Source organism: Xenopus laevis, chromosome 2L (genome assembly GCF_017654675.1).
Source record: "Xenopus laevis strain J_2021 chromosome 2L, Xenopus_laevis_v10.1, whole genome shotgun sequence".
In the NCBI taxonomy this organism is placed as follows: Eukaryota; Metazoa; Chordata; class Amphibia; order Anura; family Pipidae; genus Xenopus; species Xenopus laevis.
In genome coordinates this window covers 105,545,437-105,569,473 of record NC_054373.1, presented here as the reverse complement: position 1 = coordinate 105,569,473, position 24,037 = coordinate 105,545,437, and the positions used below count along the sequence as shown (strand labels likewise).

Genomic DNA, 24,037 nt, shown 5'->3' with positions numbered 1-24,037 from the left:
ATAATTGTCGGCAATTACAAGAGTTAGCACCTAGGCTGGGGGGGGGGGAGCAGGGAGGGGGGCTATTTAAGGAAGGGGTAGCAGTTTTTTTTAGTAGGGGGGTTGTTTTTCCCTTTAAGACTTGATTGTAGTATGGTGCTCTTAAAGGGGTAAGTTACCTTAAAATAAACTTAAGTATGATGTAAACAGTATTCTTCTAAGTCAACTTGCATTTCATTTACTTCGTGTTTTACATTGTTTGTGGAACAGCTGTCAGGATCAACATTCCAACAGATACAGTACCTAGTTGGTGTAATTGCCCTAGCAGACAGGAATCCAGAATGGAAGATGAGCATTGGAGGGTCTGAACAGAAATAAAAGATAGTCTATACTTTTTATTTGGTTGATGGGGTAATTCTAGCATTTTTAATTGCAGGATAGAGAGAGGCAGCTAATACTTTTCAAGCCATAAAGCATTATAAGACCAGTTAAGAGGTTATTTATAGTAGGTGCATCTGTAACATGCTAATAGTTAAATTAACAGCAAATGTCCACTTTTTAAATGAACTGATAACTAGAATAAAGATTTGAAAAAGACTGTGTAAATCTTGTTTTTCTCACTTAATTTGTACTATATTTGGAAACCATCATGATTGCCAAAAAAACTGTGAAAGGTTTCTGTGCATTACCATTTTAAAAGAATCCCTACATTTACTCTTGTCTGTATGAATATATGGCAATACAATGTTTTTACATTCAGTGATATTTACAGAAAAATTACAGTGCTTAAAGTTTTCTGCCAAAGAAACAACAAAAGTAGAAATAAGAACAGATCACATTTCGTGTTGAAGGTTTCCTTCAGTCAGGTTTATTCTTACAAATGCACTTTGGCCATTCATTTTACAAATTATATTTTGATTAACAAGAGTACAGCGATTTACAGAAAAATTACTTTACTATATAAAAATTGAAATGTTGTACAGGTATGGGACCTGTTATCCAGAGTGCTCAGGACCTGCGGTTTTCTGGATAACTGATCTTTCCATAATTTGGATCTTCATACCTTAAGTCTACTAGAAAATCATGTAAACATTAAATACACTCAATAACGTGGTTTTGCTTCTAATAGGGATTTATTAAATCTTTGTTTGGACCAAGTACAAGGTACTGTTTTATGGTTACAGAGAAAAAGGATTATTTGTTTATAATACACAAAAGCCATGAATATCCTGTAAATTATATCCTTATAAACGGTGAGTAATTCCACACAGAATTAGAGTGCTCACCTGAACGTAATTACCCTCTCGGGTGCCGGGTGCTAAACAGTCCACAGGAACTCCTGCTCAAGGTCCAAATAACTCGAACATCCAAAGAAAACTGTAGCACACCGATCAAACTTGTCTTGTGAAGAAAAGTGTTTTTATTGGCTCACGGCAGACATAAAGTTTGGCAACGTTTCGGGCCACGCAGGGCCCTTTATCAAGCCTAAACTTACATTCAAAGTACTGTGTTAAATACCAAAGAAAAAGAGGGAGGAGTGGAGAAACAATGGTAGTGATCCTTCACGGATTGGTTAAGATTCAATGCTAATATACATAATTAATTGATAAATTTGAATAATGGAGTGACACATGTGAATAATTTAGTGAATCCTCAGAGATAGGTTAAAATTCAAACCCTGCATACATAATTAGTGCAATAATCACAGACCATTATGTTTGATTGGAAATTTTTTGTGCACCCATATAATAAAATATCCATAAAAAGTCCATAAATAGCAAAAACAAAAAAATAGTATGAACATTATGACACAAGTGTAAAAAAGTTACATATGAAAATACTATCACCTTAAAGTGCATATATGTATAAAAATTAATTTGTAATTCCCAATCAGGGAGAATATGAATGAATGAACTGAGGCGCAATCACGGTACTTTAACTGCATACTCAGCCCATTTTTCTCCCCAATAATCTTGGGTTATGCAGATGATGGTACCCGCACTCAGAAGGTTCATTCAAGGACCTTAAAAAGACAAAAATTGTTCGTTAGAATACATATGTATACACATAGTAGATATTTCAAAAAACCAGCACTGGTAAAAAGTCTGCCTACCTACTGATAAATAAACATAGATGGGGTATAGTCTTTATTCAGGCCCCTCGGCCACACTGTGTCCAACCTATGGATCCACTGCATTTCTAATTTTTGTAATGCTAGCAGTCTATTGCCCCCTCTCCTCTGAACTGGAACAGAATCAATTATTTGAAATTTTAATTGACTAATTGCATGTCCTGCGGATCGAAAATGTGCCGGTACAGGTAGAGAAGTTTGTCCTGTGCGAATAGTAGATTTGTGTTTAGAGATACGATCTCTAATCCTCTGGGTTGTTTCCCCTATATATAGCAAACCGCACGGGCATTTCAATAAATAAACAACATATGTAGATTCACATGTGTAAGTACTGTTTAATTTTATACTGCTTACCAGAATGGGGATGATTGAAAGTATTCCCTTTAATTATTGAATTGCATTGACAGCAATGTAGACAAGGAAAAGTTCCAAATTTAGGCCTTTGTAAAAATAAGCATTTCTGCGATTTTAGGCTGCCAACATCAGCTTTGACTAAACGATCTTTCAAATTCCTTGCCCTTTTGTAGGCCAACATTGGTGGTAATTGAAAACTTGGGACTTCTGTCAGACAGGATTGTAACAGATGCCAATGTTTACGTATGATGTTCCCAATTTGTTTACTTGCTGTATTATACCGGCTTACAAAGGCTATCCTGTTATTATCCTTATGCTTTGGCACATTGGCAATTAACAATTCCTGTCTGGTTTGCTGGTGCACCTTCTCTAAATTGTTCTTTAAAATCTGTTTAGAGTAGCCTCTAGCACCAAACCGATCCACCATTTCTTTTAAATAAAAGTCACAGTCCTTTGAATCACTTACAATTCGCTTCACCCTCATAAATTGCGAGTAAGGAAGAGAATTTTTTAAAGCATCAGGATGGAAACTGGCAAAATGCAATAAATTGTTTTTATCAGTCACCTTCCTATATAATTCAGTTTTAAGTATGTTTCCATCCTTGACCACTTTTACATCCAAAAAATTGATGGAAGTTGGATTAAAATCCATTGTAAATTTTAAAGTCTCTTCTATACCATTGAGAAAATGATGAAAGGCATTTAGGCTCTCTAAGTCACCATCCCAGATCAGCAAAAGATCATCAATGTACCGCAGATACAACGTACAATGAGATCTAAATAGGGAATTTTTATATATTACCTCCTCCTCAATGTGGGCCATATACAGATTTGCATAAGAGGGAGCTACGTTGCTACCCATAGCGGTACCCCTCTGTTGTATGTAGAAATTGTCCCCAAATAGAAAATAATTTTGATGCAACACTATTTGCAATAAATCCACTAAAAAAGACTTTTGTTCCTCAGTATATTCAGTGGTATTTAAAAAATGAGTCACAGCTGATATTCCTGTGTGATGATTTATAGATGTGTAAAGGCTTGACACATCAAGACTGACTAATAGAACATTATTGTTGGTTAATGTGGTCCGATCCAATATATTCAGTAGATGTGTGGTATCTTTCACAAAAGAATTAGTATTCTGCACTAGAGGCTGTAATATCTTATCTAGAAATACAGCCAATGGTGATAAGACTGAATCATTACCAGCGACAATGGGGCGACCTGGTGGATTCTCCAAGTTTTTGTGAATTTTAGGTAATGTGTACAATATTGGCGTAATAGGATTGTCTTTAACCAAGAATTTTTTTAGATCGTCATCCACAATGCCAGCCTCCATTGCATCAAGCACACAATTTGCAATGCACTGTTGTATGGATGCTAGTGGATCCGAATCGACTTTCTTGCCAATTGTAGATAAATTTCATCCATATATTTTTGTTTATTCATTACCACCAGGGCACCCCCCTTGTCAGCTGGTTTTATGATTAAATTGTCATTATTAATAAGATCTTGTAAACATCGCCCCTCCTTGTACGTTAAATTGGACCTCTGTCCCATCAATGGTCTTCGCTTAATTTTTTGTTTTAAAACATCCACATCCGTTTGTACCAATTTAATGTAAGCCTCCACTACATTATCTGTCATGGGAGGCACAAACATACTTTTGTTCCTGTTCCGGAGACCCACCCGTTTAAGGGATAGTTGCGAATGACCTGCCCCCACATTACTATATACAACTTCACTAGGGGGTGGGATTTTAGAGAAATGGCGTTTAAGACGCAAATTACGAAAAAATCTCTGTAGATCGACATCCAATTCAAAAGTGTCACATTTACTAGTGGGACTAAAAGATAAGCCCTTTTGCAATAAAGTCAATTGTTCAGATGTTAATAATTCGTCAGATATATTGTATACTAACGTTTCTGTGAGTTCCTCACTGTCCTGGGTGGTTGTTGTCGCGTCTCTGTTGCAAACGTTTTCTGATGTTTCGTGCCCCCTGCGCCTTTTTTGCCCTCGACGTGTCTTGGGGGGCTGTAATCTAAAAAACAAGAAGAAGAGGAACTCTCTGTGGCCGTATCTGGAGTACGTTCATCTGGAGGTATTTATCAGTAGGTAGGCAGACTTTTTACCAGTGCTGGTTTTTTGAAATATCTACTATGTGTATACATATGTATTCTAACGAACAATTTTTGTCTTTTTAAGGTCCTTGAATGAACCTTCTGAGTGCGGGTACCATCATCTGCATAACCCAAGATTATTGGGGAGAAAAATGGGCTGAGTATGCAGTTAAAGTACCGTGATTGCGCCTCAGTTCATTCATTCATATTCTCCCTGATTGGGAATTACAAATTAATTTTTATACATATATGCACTTTAAGGTGATAGTATTTTCATATGTAACTTTTTTACACTTGTGTCATAATGTTCATACTATTTTTTTGTTTTTGCTATTTATGGACTTTTTATGGATATTTTATTATATGGGTGCACAAAAAATTTCCAATCAAACATAATGGTCTGTGATTATTGCACTAATTATGTATGCAGGGTTTGAATTTTAACCTATCTCTGAGGATTCACTAAATTATTCACATGTGTCACTCCATTATTCAAATTTATCAATTAATTATGTATATTAGCATTGAATCTTAACCAATCCGTGAAGGATCACTACCATTGTTTCTCCACTCCTCCCTCTTTTTCTTTGGTATTTAACACAGTACTTTGAATGTAAGTTTAGGCTTGATAAAGGGCCCTGCGTGGCCCGAAACGTTGCCAAACTTTATGCCGTGAGCCAATAAAAACACTTTTCTTCACAAGACAAGTTTGATCGGTGTGCTACAGTTTTCTTTGGATATAAACGGTGAGTAGTGATGTCATCAGTTATAAACGGTGAGTAGTGATGTCATTTCTGTCACATGACTCACTGAAATTTGTGTATTATAATAAATAAAGTACCCCCAGTTGCAAAATATGAGGATATTAGAAGTTACCTCGGAGTTCCATGACCTGTATAAAAACACTCGGCCCTCGGCCTCGTGTTTTTATATGGTCATGAAACTCCTCGGTAACTAATAATATCCTTATATTTTACAAGAGGGGGTACTTTATTCACTATATAATGGAGTCTATGGGAAACAACCTTTCTGTAGTTGGGAGCTTTCTGGATAATGGGTTTCTGGATAACGGATCCCATACCTGTACTACTATATTACATCAAACTTTGCTATATGAGCCAAAAGCATTCACCCGGTGTTAAGTCTCATATTCAGCCAGTTATCACAATTACATTTGTGTTTTCAAACTGTGAAGCTAACCTGAAAAAGACCTGCATGGAGATTTTGCTGCTGATATATATATATATATATAGATATATATATATAGATAGATATATATATAGATATATATATATATATATATATATATATATATATATATATATATTTTATGTTTTTCTTTTTCACCTGAAAATCCTGTGAGTGCTGCCATTCTTCACCTGTATATGTGTGTATATATATATATATATATATATATATATATGTACAGTACAAACTATTGTGATGTACGAATGGGTGAAACCTAGCAATCAAATAGTAAGTGTTCATGAAACCATACACTCAACCAACCATCATTTTTATGATATGCTTCTCATCCCTTCAGTAAAATAAATGGCAATGTTAAAATGGCATGGGTTTAGCAGGACATGCTGCCACAAATCATATAGACTAGTCATAGGAAAAGCCAAAAAGCAGCACCAATACCCCCCCCCCCCAAGGGGGTCCCAAATTAAGTCTGGGAGGCAGCTTTGTAAACTAACAAATTTTCTGTTGTAGGATGCTATACCATCTAAAGGGGATCATAAGCATCCAGCTTTGGGTAATTACCTATAGGTCAAGAATCTGTTACATACCATACATAAGTTGTTAGACTAAATCAACTCATGTATGGTCAGATAGTATCTTTTTTACAGTCTGAAGTTTACTATCCAAATGTTTAAATAACTTTTCAAACACCTCCAAAGCAGCAATCTTTTTTTTCCCCGAACTTACATTTATCCATAAACTCACACTGGAATAATATAAGTATCTTAAATATGTCAAAAGGCACATATTAACTCTTAAAACTTTCCTCTGTTTTTTATTAAAATAATATTTATTTAAATATATACATATTATGTGCCTTTACTCTTTCACAGTTCACTCTGGCCAGTCATTGATCTTTATGATTTATTAGCATAATTCCACTGTTGGCATTACATTGGCAGCACTTTAATTAGGATCTACGACAGAAAAGTAATTGATTTGTGATGAGAGACTCGCAGCATTGTGAGGTCATTTATACAGATCAGAGACTGCACTGCTCCAGTTACACAGAGTTAGCAGTGCAATTGATTGATAACTATAAGAGCACCCATCCAATAATGGCAACAGCCTATAATTCAGAAAGGAATGGATTCACTACCACAAACATATTGTGTAACATACATAAAGCTCATTTTACTAGAATATGAATATCCATGTTCTTACTAACCAGAAACATTCTATACCAATTTGTATACATGATTATAAGTACCAAGAAAATATTAACTACACAATGCCTAACACAGGCCACTGGAATTTCCTTGCAAAAGTACATAAGAAATGTTTTATAACCATGTATACAATTTGTCTTGAACATAAAATAAATCTGACTTCATACGATACCAAGAGATTGCACAATTAATAGCAGCCGAATGTTCAGCAGAAAGAAATGGTAAAATGCAACATAAATGGGTTTTTTTTACATGTCAGATTATAAAACAAAAATATAATAGGCACAATAAAATAAAATGAACAGTGGCTGAAAAGTTTGTTGAAATGCACTGTTCTTTTTTTCTAGAAAATAAAAACAAAAAGGCAAGAGCAGAAAGAAATAAGAAAAACTTGAGGTCTAAAGGGTGCCAAGAGTGACTAAGTTTGTTTTTTGCCTTTATGAAGAAAAGAACAGCAAAATAAAGGACAAAAATATACAATTCTTATACAACCCATTTTTTTGTAATTGCGCCCAACACTTATTACTATATTCCACTGCAGAAATTATTGTTAAGCTTTTTAGGAAAAATGTTCTCATAAAGCCACCTCCAATCTGACTGCAATGCATATCTGAGGTTACAGATATTCCAGTATTCAGTGGTTTTCCCCATTCCTACAGTACACCTGGAACACTGAAGAGATGATTTCCAGTATCTTGTTTTATTAATTGGCAGTCCTTAACTTGCGTCTAAAATAATCAGGGGCAGCCTCATACAGCCAGTCTGCATCTACAACACACAGATCTCTCATATAACACTTGGAGGTATGAAGTAGTTCATTGTACACAACACAGGCTGGCTTGCAGTGGAAGAGAATGGAAGAAGGGTGAATAGCAACAGGCTGATGAGTGTCCACCGTAGTGTAGGATCCATCTGGCTGCAGCTCGGCAGCATGCATAAACAGACCATGAGCCAAACACTGGCGGATGTTACGTGTGTCTGTTCTTGAGGATTCCATTGGCATTGACAGCTAAACAAGAAAATAAAATACAGAAATGGAAAGGAGTACTACAAAACATGGGAAGGAAAAGTGTCTCCAAAGTAAAGAGTTCAAGAAGGACTTTTTAACACAAAAAAGTAGACAGATTTTGTCTAAGAATTTAAACATTTTATACATAGCCTGGCAATCTGTTCATATAAGCAGATAATCCATATGCAACATGTGCCCAAATAACACTACATTTGTTATGTAACAGGTATAGATAACAGTATTTCTCAGTGCAGTTCTAACAGCTACTCGGCACACAACCTGCAGAGATTTTAGATTTTTCAGGGTAAAGCTATATTATATAATTCAGATTCAGTTACAGGAAAATGTTATCTTGTGCAAAACTCCACAGAGGTCTAAGGGAAATTGTAGGCAAAAACCACAACATAAATTCTATTCATGTATTTGAATAAGCCAAAAGTATTCTTATAGTGGCACAAGAATAAAAAAAGAGGAGGAGGGACAAGCACACATTCCATTAGAATCACTGTCTTAACATGTTTAAGGGTAAATATTATAAAAGGTACAAAGTTTGCCATTACATTTTTTACAGTGTAAAATGCTACCTTGCTGATTGGGTTAGTAATCCTGTAGGTAGCACTGTACCTATTATTACATTATCCCCTAAACATTCAATTACAATCTGAAAATAACCTCTGTCAGGCAGAAAGTATATGCATAACTTACAGAACATATGTTAATTACTATTCTTCAGAAAGTATCAGAAAATAAGGAGTATACTAAGGTCATTACTGTATTAGTATAAAACACAGGCTACTATAATAGTTTGCAGGTTTCACAAATAATATTGGCAATTACTGCATATCACATATTCAAAAAGCAATAAAGTTTAATAAAATGATTAATTGTACTAAAATATATTCACAAAGAGACGCTACAGCTCACAGGATAGAACTTTAGTGACCTGCTTGGCCAAGAAAGTATGCTGTACAAACTGTAAATGGCTGATCGGTTAGCTACACAAAACAAATATACATACCTTTATACAAATGTCCCTTAGCTGGGAGCGCACCTCTAACACCATAGTCATGTTTCTAGAATTGATGAAATTTTCTCTGCACCACTCCTAAAGATAAGCAAAGCACATATTATACTTGCCAAGGCTGCCACCTAGATGAATGCAGAACAGACACACTAAATTATCACTGAAATTTTGGACAAATGAGTTTGTCCTTCTGCACCCAATGGTAATCAGGGCCTATTCTTTATTTCAAAAATATATGTCCCATGCCATAATCAAACTATACTAGCATCCATTAGCCTTTACAAAAGGTACAAGTTTCAATAATTTCCCTTCATACACTTTAAAAATTAGAAAAAACCCACGGTATAAGCACCAACCTTGTTTTTCCCCAGGTTTTTGAATGCCCTGTAGATATTAAGCAAAGTGATGTGGTCACCCTCGCTAGAGATAAACTTCTTCCTGGAAGCTTGTACCTCGTCACGTTTGGAAGGGGGGTTATGGAGTACGCTGTCCACCGAGAGCAGAGAGACTATAGTCAGGATCTCCTCAGTACAGTGAAATTTTGGAGAAAGGAGGATGGTCTGCAGTAAAAAATAAAAATTTGTACTCATTCTGAACGGATTTAAAAAAACAATTGGGAAAGTAATGGAGAACCGATGACATTAGATACAGTGGTGTGAAAAACTATTTGCCCCCTTCCTGATTTCTTATTCTTTTGCATGTTTGTCACACAAAATGTTTCTGATCATCAAACACATTTAACTATTAGTCAAAGATAACACAAGTAAACACAAAATGCAGTTTTTAATGCAGTTTTTAAATGAGGGTTTTTATTATTTAGGGAGAAAAGAAATCCAAACCTGTGTGAAAAAGTAATTGCCCCCTGAACCTAATAACTGGTTGGGCCACCCTTAGCAGCAATAACTGCAATCAAGCGTTTGCGATAACTTGCAACGAGTCTTTTACAGCGCTCAGGAGGAATTTTGGCCCACTCATCTTTGCAGAATTGTTGTAATTCAGCTTTATTTGAGGGTTTTCTAGCATGAACCGCCTTTTTAAGGTCATGCCACAACATCTCAATAGGATTCAGGTCAGGACTTTGACTAGGCCACTCCAAAGTCTTCATTTTGTTTTTCTTCAGCCATTCAGAGGTGGATTTGCTGGTGTGTTTTGGGTCATTGTCCTGCTGCAGCACCCAAGATCGCTTCAGCTTGAGTTGACGAACAGATGGCCGGACATTCTCCTTCAGGATTTTTGGTAGACAGTAGAATTCATGGTTCCATCTATCACAGCAAGTCTTCCAGGTCCTGAAGCAGCAAAACAACCCCAGACCATCACACTACCACCACCATATTTTACTGTTGGTATGATGTTCTTTTTCTGAAATGCTGTGTTACTTTTTTGCCAGATGTAACGGGACGTGCACCTTCCAAAAAGTTCAACTTTTGTCTCGTCGGTCCACAAGGTATTTTCCCAAAAGTCTTGGCAATCATTGAGATGTTTTTTTAGCAAAATCGAGACGAGCCTTAATGTTCTTTTTGCTTAAAAGTGGTTTGCGCCTTGGAAATCTGCCATGCAGGCCGTTTTTGCCCAGTCTCTTTCTTATGGTGGAGTCGTGAACACTGACCTTAATTGAGGCAAGTGAGGCCTGCAGGTCTTTTGATGTTGTCCTGGGGTCTTTTGTGGCCTCTCGGATGAGTTGTCTCTGCGCTCTTGGGGTAATTTTGGTCGGCCGGCCACTCCTGGGAAGGTTCACCACTGTTCCATGTTTTTGCCATTTGTGGATAATGGCTCTCACAGTGGTTCGCTGGAGTCCCAAAGCTTTAGAAATGGCTTTATAACCTTTGAAATTGAACTCAGGTGTGATAAACCACAGTTAAGTTATTTTTTAACAAGGGGGGGCAATCACTTTTTCACACAGGCCCATGTAGATTTGGAGTTTTTTTTCTCCCATAATAACGTAAACCTTCATTTAAAAACTGCATTTTGTGTTCAATTATGTTATCTTTGACTAATAGTTAACGGTTTTTGATGAGCAGAAACATTTAAGTGTGACAAACATGCAAAAGAATAAGAAATCAGGAAGGGGGCAAATAGTTTTTCACACCACTGTAGTCCCAGTTGGTGCTAATGGCAGCCAAATCCTTGCTTTTTACATAATAGCCATGATACAAAGGTAACAGCACCCAACCTGTCCACGAAATTATTTTTCCTAAATTGCCACTTAAAATTCAGATATAGCCTTTGTCCCTCTGATGACCTTATCTGCACCAGTACTTCTAGCAGTTATGCTTGCCCAGTCCTGAACACAGATAGCTACAGTGCAATCTCCAGATTTATGCTGGCCCTCCCACCACAACAGTGCTGTGCCTCCTTCAAACCGAATAAGCATTGCAAGAAAGCTTGTGAGTTCCTAAATGCATTCTGTTAGAATTGTATAGTAACACCCTGTCAGATGTCCAGGAACCTGGTGCACCATTTCAAAGGCAAGCATGTGAGCATATTCACAAAGTATGTTAAAACAGATTCATTAGTTTCCAGTAGTAATAATGTTACCTTTGAGAACTTGGGTTCCAAAGGAAAGGCCGACATCTTCTTTCCCAAAGGTGTAAGGACAATTTGATCCCCCTTCCTCTCCACAGCACCCAAGAGATGCAGCTGGTCAATTGCTGCTTGTATTGAATCTAATATAAATATAATAATATAGCAATATTTGGTAACAGATTTTTTTTCTCTAAAAGCAAATGTCATAATGCCCATTTGGATTTGTTATTAGAACATGTATAATCTCACCTGGAGAAGGCTTTGACATAAAGTCAAAAGTGTGAACATTTGGAACTCTAAGGACCAGAAGCTGCAGCATTACACTGGCCAAGTTACACCTGTAAATGCACAAAATACAAAAGCACATAAACATAACTAAACAAAGGATAATATATATGCTTAAATGAACAACTGCAGATTACTGCATTTTGGGCCCACTACAAGTATGCAGTGCAAAGGGATACTTCCTGAAATCTATTTTGCCTAGACAAGAACAGCAAGTAACAGACTAGTTCCATCAAAATTACATATATATGGCATATTATTTAATATTAGGTCACTAGCTGTACTACTGCTCCTACAAGCTGTATCTTATAGCATGACTATACTAAAGTTAATCATATGATGGACCAATAAGCCAAAAATGTTACCTTTGTATCTCTGGTACAGTCATATCCAGAAATTTCTCAAACTCCTCCTCCTTGTAGAGACGATAGCATATCCCACTGTCCTCTCTGCCTGCTCGTCCAGTGCGCTGCCAGGCCTGAGCTTTTGAAACCTTCTGCACCGCTAAAACCTCAAGACCACTTTCTATAGACACAGAAGTAGTTAAGAGAAATGGGTTTAACATTTATAAAGCCTATATGCAAAATTAAAGTATAATGCATACTAATTTAAGAGTCACATAACCTGAATTATACAATATACATGTTTGTGGTGCTTGTTTACACTAATTGCACATGGGCAGTTTGATCTCCAGCCTGAGGGAAATCACAGCAAATAAACATAAAAAGGAATCAGCTCATACAGGAGCGGGCCACGCTAAACATTTTAAAAAGTATTTGTACTACTGCATAAGGAAGCGCACTGAATAAAAGAAACTAAAAAAAAAGTGTACTGGGGCTGCACCATTCCATACCTGGGTTGAATTTCTTTGCTTTCACCATTCCTGTATCTACTACATACTTGATTCCTGGTATTGTTATAGAAGTTTCAGCTATGTTGGTGGAAAGTATAACTTTGCGTTGACCCTGAAAGAGACAATGAGGATATAAGGATCCCCCTGAACATGTAGGTAGCTGTAAAAATATATCGCATAAAATATATCGCATAAAACAGCCCACATGAAAATACTGCTTAATCCGAATAAAACATTTGCATAAAAATACACTGTTCTACTAGTATGTGCCACTGGATAATCCCAATTAGAACATTTTTTAAGTAGTACAGGTCACCCTGTATCATTTGATTCACTGTGCTCACATAAACATGCTATGCTACATCTGCCAATGAATGAACAGATCTCTGTCTTTTACTCCCACGCATCTTCCTGTTACAGTTAGAGATGTATTATTCCCTCTCTGGGCATTGATGTAAAAGAAACATTTTTACTGATAATCTCTAAACTTTGGGAACAAGACAGTTTCAGTAACCATAAACAATCCTACATGGCCCCCTATAGTTTCCATTCCCTCTATAGTTACAACCCTGCTTTTTGGTGAATGGTTTGGTTATATCATAGAAGTAGTTTTGTGCTAGAAAAATCTAGTTAACTGCAAGCAAGGGTTGTGTCCAAAAATGTTGGTACTACGTGCTTGTGCTTATGGTAGGGCCCTAAGTAAATAACTTGTATGAGGCCCTTAGTTTCTGATGGCTTTCCTTTAAGCAGTTGGAATTGCAGTGAATCTCACCTTGGGTGCATTCTGGAACACTCTGAGCTGCTGTGCATGAGGAAGAGATGCATAGAGAGGCATAACTACCATCTTAGGGCAATCATCTGGTAGATGCTTGGCTATATCCCGGCATGTTTTGGTCATTGCTTCAATCTCTTCCTGACCAGTGAGGAAAACTAAAATGTCGTGAGAAGCAGGAACTTCCTTAGGGTAAAAATAAATAAACAATCATTTTAAAATGATGTTTCCTGTGTATTATTTTTAATGACTCAGAAAATAACATATCTTTTTCACCTCAGTGTTAATCATTTAACTACCATCTTTGAAATTTACTTTACAATGCTATAAGAAGAGAATAAAGAAATTCTACAGAACTGAGCACTTTGGTTAGCATTCTGTACCTGGTGGACCTGAAAGACTGTGACAAGGGCAGCTTGGAGGTAATCGCTTTGAGATTCTTCGGCATAGAAGATCTGAATGGGATGCTGTCTTCCTTCCAAGTATAAAACTGGGGCTGCATTGAAGTACTCTGAGAACAGATCAACATCCATTGTGGCAGACATTATAATAATCTGTTAGGAGTACACGAAACAATAATGTTACATCACAGATCACAAGCAAGCACCAACTCCAAAGTCTTTGTGACTACACCTGCAACAGTCCCAATATCCCAATGGAAATGTATTTATGGCAAGGCACAGAAATAATAAGAACGTGACTTTTGGCTTCCAGTGACTGCTTCAAGAGGATCTAAACCAGGAAAAATTATGAGCAGAAAATATACAAAATCCGAGGGAGAATCCATCCACCTTGGACTACACTGGAAAATGGCAAACAGATAGTAAAGATGCAGAAGCAAAAGCAGGAACTTTGATTCTTACAGTACATTATCCTGACTGGAAGACTACCCCAATTGTTTCCGTATTCCCAAAACTAGAAAAAAAAAAAAAAAAAACGCCCACTGTGTGACATAAATTATGCCTCATCAGATCACAAATTAAGTGGTTAATTAAGTATGGGGAGTGAAAGCTAGGTTGCTACACCTGTGATGTGTGGTGTATAAAACGGTCATTTGCTTTTGTACTTCTTCCCAGGTGAGCAATATGTTTGCACTGCGGCGTCAAAGAGTCTCATCTTCACTTACCTTGAGTGGCTGCTTTCCTTGCTCCTTCCGCTTCTTCTGTGCGGATTTAACAACCCCAAACAGGACATCAGTGTGAATTGTCCTTTCATGAGCTTCATCCAGGATAACTACACTGTATTTGCGGAGAAGTGGGTCTCCAATTGCCTCACGAAGTAACATCCCATCAGTTAGGAATTTAATCTTTGTCTCTTCTGATGTGACATCCTCAAAGCGCACAGTATAGCCTACCTACAAACGCAATTAACAGAAATGCTAAAGCATTTAGTGCAGCCTCGTGCTGTAAAAAATGTCTGCACTTTACAAGAGATTAACATCTGATTTGGTGCACTCTGATCAGTTATTTTAATTACCCTCTGTACAATCTACCATACACTTAAAAGAAAAAAATATTGCTGTATACCAGGCAAAAAAAAAAAAACTTTTGGAAGTAGTTGCAATTAGCTGCAAACCTGGTTGGATTGAACCAACAGTATTGCTTTTCATTTACATCCATAACCCTTAAAAAAGACCAGTCCAATGCAGCAGCTGTCAAGAGTTTCCCATGAAGTTAATGGAAGATGGCAGGGGAGATTTTGGATGCTTTTGGGCTGCCAGAAAAAGCCTGGTTTACCATTAGCCTAAGAGAAGAATGAGCATATATGCCATGTTTACTGGGCCTCTGCATCTATTTTTCACAACTGACCAGAAAACCCTGCATTATCATTAGTCATTTTCACACTTGTATGCCCAACTATTTATCTCAAAGAAGACCTTTATTAGCACAATAAATCAAATTTTTAATATTCCAGAATGCTACTTTGTTTTCAAGAGATACATATTCTCCTGTTTATTGAGTGTGACATGACATGGCAGCCTGCATCCAACACTAAAACCAGCGAATGGACTGCATAGGACTTTAACAAAATCAGTTACCTGGGAATAGGAGCAAGTGTGTTAATCTTAAAGGCTAGAAGAGATACTAGGGGTCATTTAGTAACAATGAGTACATTTATACACTGACAGTAACCCATTGCAACCAATCAGAAAATCGCTTTGTTCAACCAGCTTCAAGGGAAAAAAATGAGAGCAAGAGAGAGAATACTAGTAGCACTCCAATTCTGCCATGAGTACACATATCCCTAGAGCAGCTCAGGGAAGAGCGCACAAGATGGTTCAAAATACAAGAACAATTTCATGTTTGCAATATGTGCTTATTCCCCACAGATACTTGCTATAGAATTTTGTAGCAGTGCCTAGTTTGTGATAATATGGCAGAGCAATCTGCTTGTTGCACAGAAGTACAGAGAAATGTATATTTTATATACGGTTAGAAAATCTCTAAGAATAAGAATAAGCACAAACTTGTACTTGATCAGATAAAAACAAGCCTATACATTTAACACAAAACACCTCAAGAATATATGTACATCATACCCTCCCCTCGTCCTGTGATCGAAAATCAATAAAAATTGTTGGTTTAAAAAAAAAAAAAAGAATATACGGTATGTACATATATATATATATATCTACATTTTTATTTCTACCTTTATTTTTATATTTTATTCACTTCATTTCTGCATTTGTACAAAATAAGGCAGAACAACAAGGATAAGAAAATCAGAGAGTTAGAAGAGACAGAGAACCCACCAGTTTACTTAGTTCTGTTTTTCTTTCATGTGACACCCTAGTTGCAAGTGATATGGCAGCCACCCTACGGGGTTGAGTCACAGCAATGACACCCTGACGTCCTATGCTGGCTTCATAGAGGTACTGTGGAATCTGAGTTGTCTTTCCTGACCCTGTCTCACCTAGGATAAAAAGCAAAATGATAAAAATATTAAAACATTAACAAAAGACTAAATTTTCAAGAAACCATATAAAAAATCCCTACAACAAAATAATTTGTGGATATTTATTGAAATTTAAGTTGAATGTCAGCCTGTGTTTGTCACACTGTGAGGCTCCCTTGCCAATCCAAGTGTTGATTATGACAATTAAAAACTATAATTTTTGCAGAAATCGGTAACAATTAGTAATTGTTTGGGGGTTAAACATGCAAGTTCTTGGCGGAATCTGATACTGGTACAGTAAGAGAACTTGTAACAGATGAGTGGGTTTTGTATAATTTACCCTTTTTTGAGATGCATTTCTCCAGTTTGGAATATTTACCATTATGTATGTGCTAGATTCCATAGCAACCAGCAATGCTTTGAACTGTAAATACAATCTTAATTGAAATGATCGATCTTTTTCAGTGCCTCCTTCTGTAGAATCCACATCAACATAAGAGAACAATAGTGCAAATATAGTAGATTTAAAGGATCAGACTTCTCTTTGATCTAAGTCACTCAATGCTTATTAGCAACTAGGAGAACAGCCCAATTAAAATCAACATCAAACAGGTTCAATTCTTTTTACAGTCAAATCAGACTTTAAGGTATGTCAATATTTATAAAGAATGGCATTTGTTTACAGCTACTGGTTATTATAATTACATATTTATAGAGCACCAGCATATTCCACAGCTCTGTACAATACATAGATTTATGCATTGTACATACAGATCTACATAAAAAACGGGTGTTTTTTATGTAGATCTGTATGTTCAATGTATATACCTATTTATTGTACAGAGCTGTGGTATAAATATGTAATTATAATAACCAGTAGCTGTAAACAAATGTCATTATTTGTAAACATTGACATCTTAAAGTCTGAGAGGTAACCAAGCCCCTGTCCAAACAAGCTTACAATCTATTAGTTGGTTTTTGTAAGTACCAAGTAAGTGAACAAAGTCTGCGCTCTCAAATGATATGTAATTCATGGTTTTTCTGTAGGCCTTACTGAGTCTACACTCTTTGCTGGTGTTGGATAAAATGCCAGTTTGTGCTTTCCAGGGCTCAATAATTTTCTATAAAAAATCCAGGCACGTATACAGTGCAACAAGTATGCACAGCACTGAAGAGCATACAGTATAGAAAACTACACACAGGGAAAGCAACATTATAATAAATAAAGACAGAAATACAGAGATTAAAGAAGAATTCAACCCTTTAACAAAAAAAACAGTACCCCCCCTCCCCCAGCGTATCTGCCCCCGCCCCCGGGAAATGCCCCATACTTTATACTTACCCCTCGGCACAGATTCTGGCATCAGAGAGTTCCACGCAGCCATCTTCCAGGTCTTCGTGTCATGATCCAACTGCGCATGTGCAGACAAACCAGTCTCCCACTCAGCTTGCCAAAGATTCGGAAGATGGCTGCGTGGAACTCCGATGCCAGAATCTGCACCAAGGGGTAAGTATAAAATATGGGGCATTTCCCGGGGGGGGCAGTTAGGCTGGGGGGGAGGAGGGTCTACATGGGGTGGGGGGGGGTAAGGGTTTTTTTGTTGAAGGGTTGAATTCTCCTTTACTGGGCAGATTAAGGCCCGGACAGGAAATCTGTGGATTGTGAAAAATGCCAGAGGGACAGTCACTATTTATTGGGCTGCTGAGCGCTTTTTGGACCTCTGTGTATCCGAAATGCTAGGGCCTGTATTAATTCTCAGTGTAGGCCTGGGCAGATTTATCAAAGAGTGACATTAGACTTTCTATTTGTGTGTTTATCAATGGGTTAAAGTTAAGAGGTCACCATTCCCCTTTGATAAACTTGCTCCTACCAGTGAGTTTCGTGACTCAGTAGGAAAGACGTCCCTGTACCATAGAGCTGGGTGCTTCTTCACTTTTCCTTTACGAATGTTGTAGTCACACACACTCCCTGGTTGCCATTGCTCACTGCAGCTGGAAACACTAACTATTAGCGGCACATACACACACTCAGCACTCACCTATGATCACAACACTGTCCAGTTTCCGAAGCTGCGCAATTATCTGAGAGCGGGCCTGGTAAATAGGCAGATTACGGCGCTGTTCCTCAAGTGTCATTTTCTTGGGGCCGCTACACTGAATCGGCGCCTGCTTTTTGGTGTAGACTGCAGGAGAACTCGGCTTGAACTTTTTAGCCGGAGGCTGTTTGTGGCCATGATGATTGATATTATTCATCATATCGGAACTCCTCTAGAACCGTAAGCGCTTCAGTAACTCAGCATGTTCCTGGCGCAAGAGAAAGACGTCATAGGTCTCGGCTGACGCACGTGCTTCCTGTACCAGAAGGAGCAATACCTGAAGTGTCCGCTAGGTGCGCGCTCTCTTACAACGGCAGCTTCTCAGCTACAGATCACAGGTAGGTCGGTCCTTCGGCTTTCCGTAAGGCAGCGGCTAGTTCCTATCCTAGGAAAGGACCTGACGTTACGGTCATGTGATCCTACCATGTGACCGCTCCACTGCGGCAAATTCAAACATGGGAAAGTGGTAATGGGTTCTAGTGGCGGCTGCGGACTCTTGACAGGACCTGTAACAAAATTCCCAGGGTTGCTAACTTGTATTGTAGGTTTAGTTCAGGTTGTAACCTCTACCTCAGGTTTTGGGCCAGTTCATTGTGTCGCTCGATGTTTGTAGGGATTGAAGGGATCACTGGGCCTCTGAATTTTTGTGGGGTGAGGGGGGATCACAGTGAATTCATGTCAGCTAGACTCTATTCAATATTTACACACCCAAATGCAGCTACAATATTGTTGTTGGAGCTGGGGGTTTTTTTACCATTACTCTCGCACAATTACGGTGCAACAATGGCAAGATAAAATGAAAGGCAAGACATACTGACACAGCTATAATAATAATATATTCATTAACCATAAACAGCTTTGCTTTTCTGCCATGCACTGAAAGTCTCCCTTAATGGACAATAATGTAATGGACAACTTGGGAACAATAAATTGTATAGAAACGGTTGCCTTGGTGTTTTATGAGCTGATGGAAAATGTGGAGCGCCCAGTCAAGTAATAGAACATGGGATAACGGTAGGGTTACCACCCAGCCGGTATTGTAAAACACCAGCCGGGGCCGGTATTACAAATTTACCGGCAATGAAGCTGCCGGTAAATTTGTAATACCCTTAAAAAGACCCTCTCGGCCCGCCCCCAATCCCCTGTAAGACTTAGCTTTTGTCACAGGTCCGCGCTGCAGCCTGCCCCTTTTCAACGTCACACGGCTCTGCACCATGGCCCCACCTCTTTTTACATCATAGCCCAGCCCCTTTTGACATCACACCCGCCCCTTTTTCTTCCCACCCCCCACCAGACGATAACTAAATTACAAAAAGGTGGCATAACGGTCATGAGAGGGACTTCTATTTAAGGAGAGGATCCTTGCCCCTAAACCTTTTTAAAGGACCAGTAACACCAAGTTAGCTTAACACTTAATTCCCCCCAAACTTCTATATAAGTCAGGCTTACTCTCACCTTTGGTTTTCTTTTTAAAGGACCAGTAACATCAAAAAAATTTTTAAAAAAATTCGTTAGTATACAATGAAAAATAAACATCAAGACAAATAATACTTTAAAACAGCAAAGCCTTTATTAAGAAATAACTTACCGAAACTCCACTTCCTGTCCTCTTCAAAACAGGCGACACGGCGACCATCCATGCTGAAGTGTTTGATTTCTCCTCCATGGCTACTGACAGCATGTGAAGGAGGCTGTGGGGGCTGCCGCTGGACATGCTGCTGCTGTCTGGCCTCTCTATCTGGGCACGGCGCTGAGTGCAGGAGACATAGCCTGTGGAAGAGAAGATATTCTGAAGCCGAACCCCTCTTTGCTTTCCCTTTATCCGCACTAACAGCCGACCCCTCAGTCCTTGGAAACTACAGAGCCGGATGAAGAAGTCACTCGATTCCTCTGTATCGCTGGTTCCGCTAATTATTTCAGCAAGCCCATGCAGCTCCCTTCCAGCGAACCGATCACCGAGTAAAAGTGTGACTGCCGTGGACTGCTCGTTTTATGCTGAAGCATAAAGATCTGACACATGTACCGACACCCGTGATACTTGTCAGCACGCTCAGTACAGCGGAACCAGCAAGCCCGTGCAGCTTAGCAGTAATGGGTAGCGCTAACTTTCCTAAACGCACACGCTGTACGTGTGCGAGTATTGGAGTTGGCTGCTGCTTGCCTGAGTCGCTGAGAAAGCTGCTGCCGCTGTACTGAGCGTGCTGACTTCGAAAGTTGAAGTAAATTCGAAGTCGAAGTATCCAAAAAATTACTTTGAATTTTGCATTTTTTTACTTCGAAAATTCCCTCGAATTCACTTCGACCCTTGATAAATCTGCCCCTAGTAGTTTTTTATATGACCCATGTACGATAAGTCGCACTGCAGGGTGCTGGCCTGATTAGAAAAAGCACTCAGCAATGAATAAAGGGGGAATAAAATATAATATAAAATATGTGGAGCAGAGCACATTTCATTTCATTTGGGGGCTTATTGAAAAAACAGGTGTTAGCAAATAGATCCGCTACACAAGCCAAGGGCAACAGCGCAGACATAACATTGCCAAGTGCAGATTGGTCACTAAGAGGTTAAATAAATAAAAAAAATTGATTGCCACTCAGATTAACCCTTCCCCAATCAATTCTTACGGAACTACAACTCAAAACTGAAGAGGGTTTCAGCAAGGCTGACAGGCCCCAACTTTGAGTCTCTGCAGAGCATGAGGACAGCAACAACAGAATAAGAGGTTGCCAGATCAATTACAAACAGGCCTTACTAGCACCCAGTATGCCCTGCCATGGTTATAAACGGTGCACAGAATTGAATCTGGCAGCCCATTTCTGGCCCCAGCATTTAAAGGTGTTGTTCACCTTTAAATTAATTATTAGTATGATGAAAAGAGATATTCTCTTTGTAGTTGGTTTTAATTTTCTATGATTTATGGGGTTTTTTTTATTTTTCAATTTTGATTGAAAAAAAAAAAAGAGGCAAATAAATCAAAAACTATATAAAAGAATAAATGAAAGCCAAATGAAAAGTTGCTTAGAATTAGCCATTCTATAATATACTAAAAGTTAATTTAAAGGTGAACCACCCCTTGGAAGACACCACTGTGCAGAAGTTGCTTGCTCCTTACAGATGATCCTGTGAGATTTGTCAATACAATATGACAGCCAGGGCCTGGCATCAGTCAGTCTCATGACAGGGAGCAGATCTAGGGATTTGTCCCATTCCCCTACGGACCTATTTCTTTCCCATGAGCCCCTACATGTTACTCAGCACGGCCTCCCTCTATAATGAAGGGCTAATGAATCGTACTCCAGTAACATCCGGGGCTCATGGTTACCAGTAAATGGACTAATGGGGAGGCTGGTGGTGGGTACTAGAGAGTGAGAGCCCTGTGTGAGGGTGGGTTTGGGGCCCTGTGTGAGGGTGGGTTTGGGGCCCTGTGTGAGGGCGAGTTTGGGGCCCTGTTTGAGGGCAGGTATTAGAGAGTGAGGGCCCTGTGTGAGGGCGGTACTAGAGAGTGAGGGCCCTGTGTGAGGGCAGGATTGGCATCTTGTGTGAGGGCGGGTTTGCGGCCCTGTGTGAGTGGCGAGGCCACAAAGGCCTGGGCCTAGGGCAGCAGAATATTAGGGGCGGCATGGCGCCCAGCCGTTTACCGGAGAGCACAGCTCTCCAGGGGGCTCGCATGTGCGTTCGCACCGGAGGGGGGTATGTGGGCGCTAGGACTGCGCGGCCAGGACTGCCCACTAAATCCAGTGCTAGGGAACCCCTGGGCCCTGTGCTGTTGTGCTGGCTATGGTCCTGGCCAACTTCAACAAGTCCACGGGCACCACAGCCCCTGGGCAAAACTTCTCCAGGAACTCCTGGAAGCCCTGCACCCCCATGATGCTGCTGGGCGGAACGGGGCTAAGGCGGTGGAGAGAAGAACTGAGACAACTTGGGGGGGCAAGAGGAAACCACTCCTCAAAGTGTCCCGGGCTGTCAATGTACGGAAGAGGCAAGGTCCTGCTATGGACTCGGGGATCCTTCCTCACAGTAGTCTGAAAGTGGGTGAGGGTCCCTGCGCGTCATAGGCCACCATCTTAATCTCCTTCTTCTTCGGTAGCGGCTAGTTCCTATCCTCGGAAAGGACCTGACGTCACGGTCATGTGATCCTACCATGTGACCGCTCCACTGCTGATTGCCTATTAGTGAGCGGCATATTCAAACATGGGAAATCGGTAATGGGGATCATTGTACCTCTGAATTTCTGTAGGGTGAGGGGGATCAGTGTGCCTCTGAATTTCTGTGGGGTGAGGGGTGGGATCACTGTGCCTATGAATTTCTGTGGGGTGAAGGGGGAGACACTGTGCCTCTAAATTTCTGTGGGGTAAGGGGGGATCACTGTGCCTATGAATTTCTGTACATCGTGGGTGTTCAGTAACCAAGCCTCGGCAGTATAACTGCGCAAAGCAAAATTTTACCACTTTGACAGCTTTTCGGCACTTGACACACACTTTGGCAGGAAGGTTTTACAAGCCGCAGTGATCTCTTCCACATAGGACCTCTTGCCCACCCTACGTTGGGGACAGCTTTGGTTTTCCCCACGGTTTCCTGTGTCACTGAAACAGACAATGGAGAAAAGTAAATTTTGTGGACTCACTGTTAAATCTCTTTCTCTTCAGTCACTTAGGGGACACAGGGCTTCCCTCCCTGGTTGAAGGTCCACGGTTTGGCATTAGCCAACAGGTTTATTCATTAATTTTTACTTGGGTCATATTTTTCGCCTTTTTTTTTGGTACAAACTGATTAGGGCTGCGCCCACTGGAGGGGTTTAGCCAGTGGAGGAGGAGCTACTTGTTCTTTTGGTTGTGTCCTGGCTCCTAGTGATAATAGCTATACCCCACTGTTTCCTGTGTCCCCCAAGCGAGTGAGTCCACAAAATCTCCTTATTTGGTATTTGCGCGTTCAGGAGACACAGAACTTTACAAATCTGCTGTGTTTTCATACATAAAATAAATTATGTTTCTGATATATGTGATTGTACTATGTGAAACATGATTTTTCATTTTAACACTTAGACAAATATATTGTTTTACAGAAGTGGAATTAAACTAAAATTCTAGCATATTTTGAAAGCTCAGTCTGTCCTGAAAAAAAAAACAATGTATGTTTCCCTGGGTAAACTAAAAGACCCCCACAGGAAAGGCCCTTAAAGCAAAAGAGTACAAACCGTCTAAAAACTGCTTGGCAGTAGATGTTTGCATTTAGGACAAATCAGCTGGCAGGGTTAAAAACTACAAGTCTGTTGGGACAAAATGAATATAAACACTATAATAAAACAGCAATCCAGAAGGCAAAGAAAGTAAATGAAGAGAGCATTGAGGCTGAGGCTATACAGTAGGTGGCCATACACGGGCCGATAAAAGCAGCTTATTGGCCCGTGTATGGGGCCCCCCGACAGGCTTCACCGATTGAGATCTGGCCGAAAGTCGGCCAGATCTCGATCGGATGGGACAAAAAATCCCGTCGGATCGCAGGCGCATCTATTCGTTGATGCGGTCCCGCAATCCGACCGCCCGTTAGGCATCGTTAGGATCTGATCGTTGGGCCCTAGGGC

General features: G+C 39.4%; 1 protein-coding gene and 1 long non-coding RNA gene across 2 annotated transcripts; one reads left to right on the top strand and one right to left on the bottom strand.

Annotated features, from left to right (window-relative positions):
* Positions 1-6,679: 6,679 nt before the first annotated feature.
* Positions 6,680-18,788, bottom strand: dhx33.L (DEAH-box helicase 33 L homeolog). Its single transcript, XM_018245389.2, has 12 exons — positions 18,399-18,788; positions 16,217-16,377; positions 14,591-14,818; positions 13,848-14,018; positions 13,465-13,650; positions 12,693-12,804; positions 12,205-12,364; positions 11,804-11,892; positions 11,567-11,694; positions 9,388-9,591; positions 9,026-9,112; positions 6,680-8,007 (listed from the first exon to the last, which is right to left on the bottom strand). Exons 1-12 carry the CDS (start codon positions 18,613-18,615, stop codon positions 7,702-7,704), a joined length of 2,049 nt encoding a protein of 682 aa, XP_018100878.1. The 5' UTR covers positions 18,616-18,788; the 3' UTR covers positions 6,680-7,701.
* Positions 18,656-20,887, top strand: LOC108708360. Its single transcript, XR_001934456.2, has 2 exons — positions 18,656-18,793; positions 20,076-20,887. It is a non-coding gene; the product is annotated as an uncharacterized LOC108708360 (long non-coding RNA).
* Positions 20,888-24,037: the final 3,150 nt, after the last annotated feature.

What these genes read in the sequence shown, in the direction of transcription:
- dhx33.L (XM_018245389.2), bottom strand. Translation starts at nt 18,615, where the DNA reads ATGATGAATAATATCAATCATCATGGCCACAAACAGCCTCCGGCTAAA. An exon ending in CAGTCTTTCAGGTCCACCAG is followed by an intron (nt 13,651 to 13,847) that starts GTACAGAATGCT and finishes TTTTACCCTAAG; the next exon opens with GAAGTTCCTGCTTCTCACGA. An exon ending in AGCAAAGAAATTCAACCCAG is followed by an intron (nt 12,365 to 12,692) that starts GTATGGAATGGT and finishes CTGTGTCTATAG; the next exon opens with AAAGTGGTCTTGAGGTTTTA.